Source organism: Sinocyclocheilus rhinocerous, unplaced genomic scaffold (assembly GCF_001515625.1).
Source record: "Sinocyclocheilus rhinocerous isolate Xijiao unplaced genomic scaffold, SAMN03320098_v1.1 scaffold134, whole genome shotgun sequence".
NCBI lineage: Eukaryota > Metazoa > Chordata > Actinopteri > Cypriniformes > Cyprinidae > Sinocyclocheilus > Sinocyclocheilus rhinocerous.
The window spans coordinates 921284-929058 of NW_015631070.1; the positions used below are offsets into that span (position 1 = coordinate 921284).

General features: G+C 35.7%; 1 protein-coding gene across 1 annotated transcript in view; it reads left to right on the forward strand.

The window, feature by feature from the left end:
• Positions 1 to 7775, forward strand: part of brinp1 (bone morphogenetic protein/retinoic acid inducible neural-specific 1) — a 187018-nt gene that overhangs the window by 34215 nt on the left and 145028 nt on the right. The window contains exon 2 of the mRNA XM_016554261.1: positions 1765 to 2032. Within this exon, the coding sequence (XP_016409747.1) occupies positions 1815 to 2032 (218 nt within the window). The 5' untranslated portion in view covers positions 1765 to 1814. The remainder of the gene's footprint in view (positions 1 to 1764; positions 2033 to 7775) is intronic.

The following is a 7775-nucleotide window of genomic DNA, read 5'->3' on the forward strand; positions in this document are numbered from 1 at the left end:
AACATAAAAATAAAGAAATACAAACAAACAAAGGTTTTCCCTTGGCTATACAAATGAATGCACAATACAATGTGATGCTACACAGTACAAATTGGGGAAAAGTACTGTATTACTGCAAAATCACTATTATGAAAACAGTTGAGCTTCTGTCAAACTGCTGGGGAATATAGTGCAGTTATTAAGTATTAGTCACTCACAGGTGCTGTGTCACATCACATGCTGTCTGATGCTTCATGAAGAGGGTGCATGTTGTATTTTAATAGCTCAGAATTTGGGCTATAATGCTGGAAGGGAAGATCTGGAGGATCATTACAATTTAAAATGGCTCTTATCACAACATAAAAAACATGCTGCCGGATAGACAGTCATAAAGAGTGCTGCTGACATATGCTGTGATATGGAAATACAGCTCATTTTAATAACATACAGGCTGGTCGTGGAAAGCTCACATATCTTTTTCTTTAAGATTTTCCATAAGACATTGAGACCTGTTTTTTTTAACCAAAAGTTATGCTATACTTTCTCCAAAATGATCTTGCTAAAACACATCTGATTCTCATGAATGTCATGAAAATCATCCAGCAATTAAATTCAGTACAATAATACAACACATACCATGATAGGGGCTAAAATTAACTGAGCACCAAATGAGAGTAAATATCAGCATTTGTGAATTCATAAAACAGTGTCACTCATCAGTTGGCCTGTAACATTTCTTATTAATCCTAACAATGCCTGAAATTCAATATGATTCAGCACAGTTATTAAATCGCAAACACTGTGTTGTAATTATATAATATGTAATCTGATGCACTGATGTGTTGAAGAACTGTGATCATTTTTAACGGTTCACAGTAAATGCTGCTCTTTAATTAATTTTAAGCTCTTTAATTCATTTTTTTTATTTCACTTTGTGTTTTATCAAGTTAAATTTTATTTATTTTCAACTAGCATATATTTTATTTCAAGACACTTTTTTTCTTATGTATGTATGTATAATTATTATTATAATTATAATTATTATTATTATTGCAATCAGATGTGTTTGCCCATTTTTTTATATATATATATATTTTTTTTTTATAACTGCGCACATACAGTTTCATGGCTGGTAAAAATGAATGAATGAATGAATTTTAACAATGATGAGATTGCTCCATTTTTTTCTTTGATTTTGAGTTGAAATATGTTTTCAGAAGCTTTATCCTCAGTGTGGCTTGACATAAAAGGTGGACATTTGCTTTTTTTTCTGGACTCAGAATCATTATACTGTTATATAATGTTCTGTTTTATTTTATTTTAATATTAACATCTCTTTTACAGACGCCTCTAGACAGGAGCGTATTTACTCTTGTCCATCTCACTTTTACGCAGGATATCAGCATGTACCACTTAATTGCATAAATGAGGCTAATGCAATAAATTCATGTGCAAACGCGCACATGCCGTTAATTAGCCAGTGGAGATGCGCCGCCATTCTCCTCCACGAACCGACCCCATGTCACAACATATCATAAAGCTGACACTCACCCCGTCTGAACTTATCATGCCACCAATTAGTCTGAATAAAGAGAAGGCTGTACTTCCTGTTTGTAATTCATTCTCATCGTTGAAAAGGGCAGTGAGTCGTGTTAGTGCGGCGCTCTGCAAACCAACTGCTAATAAAATAAACTATCGGGGGTTATGACAACAGGATTCGATTTTCGATTTCAGGGTTTGATGACTTATGTTCAGATGTTGTCTTGTGTTTCTTGTGTCCTGCAGGTCTCCACAGAATGGAGCGAGAATGAGCAGAGTGCGGTCGAGAGTGAAGCATGAACTGGAGGCTCATTGAAGTCACTTACTTCCTGTTTATATGGAACCATATAACAGTTCAGTCTTCCCGCCAAGAGCCCTCGGCCAACGAGCAGCATGTTACCAAGCAGTTTGACTGGCTCATCTCGGACCGTGGCCCTTTCCACCACTCGAAGGGGTACCTCTCCTTCATGGAAAGATTTCGCCAAGGATTCACGACCCGGTATAAAATTTATAGGTGAGTAATCAACACCATGCTATGCACTGTGTATGGCCTTTGCTCATTGCCATATATGAGTTTCTGCCGAGTTCTCTTAAAATGGGCAAGTTATGAAGAACTGTCCTGAGTGTGAACCTGTTTTATCATCTTATAGAAGTTCAAAGCATCCTGAGCATTCGTTTCCAGCCATTCAGAGAGGATATGCATGCAATCTGATCAGCGCCACATTATTGTGCTTTCACGGTTCTCAAGCTCATGAAAAAGCTGAGATCTTTAAACTAGTGCTTTCCAGGCTTGGAAGAAATCATAAGCTGTTCTGATTTTTTTTAGCTCTGAAATAATACATTGGCAAGAAATTGTGGTAACACTTTATTTTAAGTACCAATTCTCACTATTACTTAGTTGTTTATTGGCATGCATATTACCAGCATATTGGATGTTTATTAGTACTTGAATATATGCATGTTTATTAGTACTTGAATATATGCAATGTAGGCATGAATATATTTTAGATCCATAGGCGTAATTTGCGGGTGGGACGGGTGGGACATGTCCCCACCACTTTTTGCCAGGGTCGATATTGTCCCTACCACTTTTTGAAAGTAATTGAAAAATATATTGCGGAAGGTGTGTATTAAAGGGAAAACAAGATCATCAAATCATTCTTCATAATCTAATTAGGGTGATAAAAAAACAAAAAAACATTTGACTCCTTACGCATGCATAACTCGTGCAGTGCAATAACGACGTGATTTGCAGCTGTCGCACTTTTCGTAATGTCATTAGGCTATAGCATTTTATTTAAAAAATGGAGAGCTTCCTTGTGCTAGTATCTTACTGATTTATTGTTGTTGTGCTTTTTAATTAAGAATAACAATGAATCCATCTTTTGTTTTAGTCTTAAAAATGAAAGATATAGATGTAAGCAAAACAGACAATTATATTTTATTGTAAAACCTGACACGATCGTGAAATCGAAAGTGAAAGCATCTGAAGCCCGGTTTATAACATGGCAAAAGAGGAACTCCCGTTCACAAAATTCAAATCACAAATAATACTACTGATGAAAAAGAACGGGTTGAATGTTAACTACTTTCGTTTCCATATAACTATAAACTACGATAAAAGTTCATCAGCATGCATTGATTAATAGCATGTTGTAGGCAAAGAAAAAAAAAACGTGCTCCTGCAATCAACTGAGAAAGTTAATTGCAAAAGAGCGACCAGTGGGAAGAATGAGTCTGGAGCCCTGAATTGCCCAGCTCCCTCTGTCAATGATCTAGCACCCCATCAGCACCTGCGTTCAAAATTCTCTGGCACCGCCCCTGGTACATCGATGTATTTTTGAAAAGCAAAAATTAAGTTTGTCCAACTCTAAACCCAGTCCCCATGTAAATTTGTTTATTAAATAAAAAACTAGCAAAACGAGTTGCGCGGTGTCCCCACCACTTTTCAAAGCAAAGTTACGCCACTGTTTAGATCCCTTAATCCTTACACTCCATATACCTAAACGTGCAGGAGCACGTTTTTTTTTTTTTTGCCTACAACATGCTATTAATCAATGCATGCTGATGAACTTTTATCGTAGTTTATAGTTAAACAGCTACCTTACTAACTATTAATAAGTAACTAACTATATTAATAAATAAGCAGCAAACTAGAAGTTTACTGAGGCAAAAGTTGTAGTTAATAGTGAGAATTGGTCCCCAAACTAAAGTGTGACCATTTTTTCTAGTTCTGAAATATTGCATCTGCAAGAAATTGCTCTTTGAGAGTGAGTGAAATCTCAGTAAACTGATTTTTGAAAATCAAGTAATAGTGAACAAGTGGGAAAAAAAAATAACTGAAATTCATTGATGTGGAGGCTTGACAACCTGCATTGTGTGCACAATTAAGTTGGCTGTTGTTCTTGTGAAGCAGTGATTTCTGTTGTTAGGTGCTCTGAAAATACTTTAAAGAACATTGAAAATAAAGAGGTACCACTTTACATTAAATCTGTTCTTATTTGTTGACATTAGTTAATGCATACACTTAACCTGACATTTTAACCTAACAATGAGCAATATATTTTTACAACATTTGTTTACCTCTGATAATGTTAGGTAATAAAAAACAAAAAAATAAAGCAGTTGTTTATGTTCAAGTTCACAGTGCATTAAGTAAGGTGTAATTGACGACGGGTCGTTGAATTCTTAAAAAAATAATGCATTATGGGTGTGCATTATTTTCTAAAAATTCAAAGGCCCGAAGTCAATTATTCCATTTATACTACGGTTACCACACCTCAATACATCGATCAAATGATATATTTCAAGGCATTTGTCCGGTTTTTTTACTTAAATCGCTATTGTGAGTTGGATTATTTCTTCCGCATCTCATCCAATGCCTCCGTTACTAATTCAAAAACATAATTTTAAACCTAGTAACGGAGGCTTAAGCCATTGACAGCAGACTAATGCAGTTAGTACAATTAATAACTATGTAATGAGAGAGAGAGAGAGAGAGAGAGAGAGATTACCTATGAGTCTGTGCCTCTCTCAATAGTGTTCGGCAGCAATGTCACTTGTTATAGTGAAACTATAAGTTCAATGAAAGTTAATTTTCTCCACGAACAGCTCCGTTGTTGTAACCTCGCTTGTGAGAAGTCATGTAGTTTTTAAGTTGTTAAACTATGTTACTGATACAATCGTCAGAGTAGAGCTAACAACAGAGCTTATGTTAACGTGTGCGCAAACTGTATGTGTGTGCGTCTGTGAGGGAGAAAGAGCGGGAGAGATAGAGTATGTGCTTTCCGTACATAATAAAACATAATTTTGTGGCAAAAACATGGACATGATCTGTCATTTTTATCCTTTTGTTTACTGTATTTATTTTATTGGTCAGTGTCGTTGTGGGTTTTGGTTCTTTTGCTGTTTTAGGCTGTAAGGACCTTTGAAATAACGCATATCATTTGGCGAAGTGATACAGACATGTAATGCGGTCAAGACCTGCCTGGAACTACGTTCGCCGTGCGTTTCCCTGAAAATAATTGCACATCTTAGAACGTTCGTCAGCCAATCAGATTCAAGCATTCAACATCCCCGTAGTATAACTAATGTTAAAATATACAGTTTTTGATCTGAACATGTATTAGTAAATGCTGAGGATAGCATTAAGATTAATAAATGCTTTAGAAGTTTTATCCATGTTAACTAATGCAGTTAACTAATGCTAACAAATGAAACCTTATTGTAAAGTGTTATTAAAAAAGACATTTGATGGAGGTTAAAGTTTATTAATGCTGTAGGTGTCATGATCATTGTTAGTCCATGATACCTGATATTAACAAATTGAAATGTATTGTAAAGTGTTACCAACATGTTAATGCTGCGAGGTTGCTCTTTCATCATTCAGGAGATTAAATGGAGCTCACTGCTGTTTTATGCCTCTTTGGAAGGTCTATAGGAGAAATTAAAACAACGAGCCACAATTGAGTCCATGGCTGTTGCACTGAGAAATGTCTGAGTTCTGATTCTGCAATCATAGCAAATGTAGTTTATGATATTTTTGGGATGTTGTCTGTGACAGGAGAAACATCTGAGAAGTAAGAAGAGATATAGTGTTTTCTTTCTTTTCTTTAAGGTTTAGGTGAAGGATCTCAGCTTCATTAAAAGCTTCATTATTGGGCAGTTATCAGCTTCAAGAGAGCAGGAATTAGTAGCACTTGTATCATAACACTGCCACATGTTTGAGCATGGAGTCATTAAAATAACGACGTGCACCCTCCAGGAGAGTTTAAACATGTTTTTATTCAGCAGAACTCCTCAGATCTTTACCACATGTCATTATTATATCAGTCTATGAAGTAACCTTCCTTCTGATTTATTATTAAGTCACTTGAAATAATTACATATCCCTTTCTCCATGAAATAATCTTCTATTTATAAAATTCACTACTCAATGGTGCAACAAGGCAATCCACGCTTGGTTCTTGAAGTTTTTTTCACGCTCATTTTCTCCATAGGGATTTCAAAAACGTCTTCAATACAGAGTTTTAACTCATCAACCAAAGCAACCTGTTCCCTAATGAATACAACATTGCAAGCTTTGATTAGGGACAAAAACGTACATTAAATTCTGAAAAAAAGTACAAAACTGTGTACTTAACATCTTTTATGAGCAATCTTTTAACAACCTACTTATTCTAAGAATTGTAAATTAAATATTAATATAAGTGGTACAATTTACTGTATATGTGCAGCAGTGTTGCCAAGTCTGCAGTTTTCTCGCAGAATTGGGATACTTTAACACTGTTGCCGCAGGTTGTTTTTTACCAGGGGAACCCCGCCAAAAATCGTGGATTTTACCCTCTGGGTGTGTTGTTTAACAGGACCCCCTCGGAACATTAGATTTGGGCTAGTTTTGGGTAGAAATTGTGTGGTTTTTGTTGTGAAAACCTGGCAACCCTGATGTGCAGTAAAGACGATGCATTTTATGTTTTAAATTTTAAAGGGTATGAGATAGAAATCTCTTTTTTAGCTCTTTGGAAAAAAAAAAACTAATTCTATTGTAAAAGCATCTCTGATTTGTGGATCTCTGTTTTCACTTGAAATCTATTATTTTATTTAAATTAAAATAATAGATTTTTTAAAGTTAAAATCACATTTAAAATTTGGCTTCTAAAAAAAAAAAACGTATATATATATATCACTGATTAACAACGTTATGGTAGGTATGTCTTGAAAAATGTGTAGGATTCAGCATCAATTTCTCTATAAAATGAATGTGATTTCAGCCCAACTGCTGTGCTCTTAAACTGCTGTGATGTAACCTCATGAGAAAGCTGAAAAAGCTGAGACAATTACAGAGCCAAGGAAATGCATCAGTGGGAACTTCTTGTAAAATAATGAGCTTTACACAATGATTTTATGGTCATTTAATAGGACTATTTATAATAACAATACATAACTTTATAATAGCATCCAGCCCAGAGTTACTATGTATATAGTGTGTGTTTATATCTACAAAAATGGCTAATCAAAAGGAAAAATTGCCATTAAAACCTGCAGTGCTCCTGTAGACACGGAATCCCTGTGTACATGGTGCTGTAGTCAGTCATACGATTGGTCATTGCTCTAGTCAAAAGCACGGCAATCAGGCTCGCGATTTGCTGCAATTTTATTCAAATGAACAAACGCAGAACAAACGTGTTACCATCCGTACCCCCAAAGTTTACGGTGAACGTGATTTCACCAAGTGCAACTTAACACTTGGAACAACATAACAATCAACCAATCAGAATTGAAGGATAAGTTTACAGGAGATGCCAATTTTAGCCTTACAACCAGAGTTACGTGCTTCTACATCCTTGTTATTCAACCATCATTTCCCTCTGATTTTAGGGATAAATTATGGGTAGGGTTAGGTTTAGGGGTAGGGATAGAGTTAGGTCTATATTTTCGAAAAATAATGTTGATCCAGGATCAACAAAAAAAAATGCTGACCCAGGAACATGTCCTGCTTGACAAAATCACGGTGAGTGAAAAGACGTACAAAGCTTTTCAAAGCTCTGAATCAATTGAATCAGTTGCTCCGTAAACACCACAGGCCTGCGCCACCTGCTGGTCAAAACGGTGTAAATGCAATGAAAACTCATGCTGCGTCTCAATGTGCCTACTTATACTACGCCCTTAAAGTATGTACTCTTTTGGTGAAGAAAAAGTACACACTTTTGAGTGTGTAGTAGAAGAGGTGGCAAGCTTCGGGACATACAATCACGTCA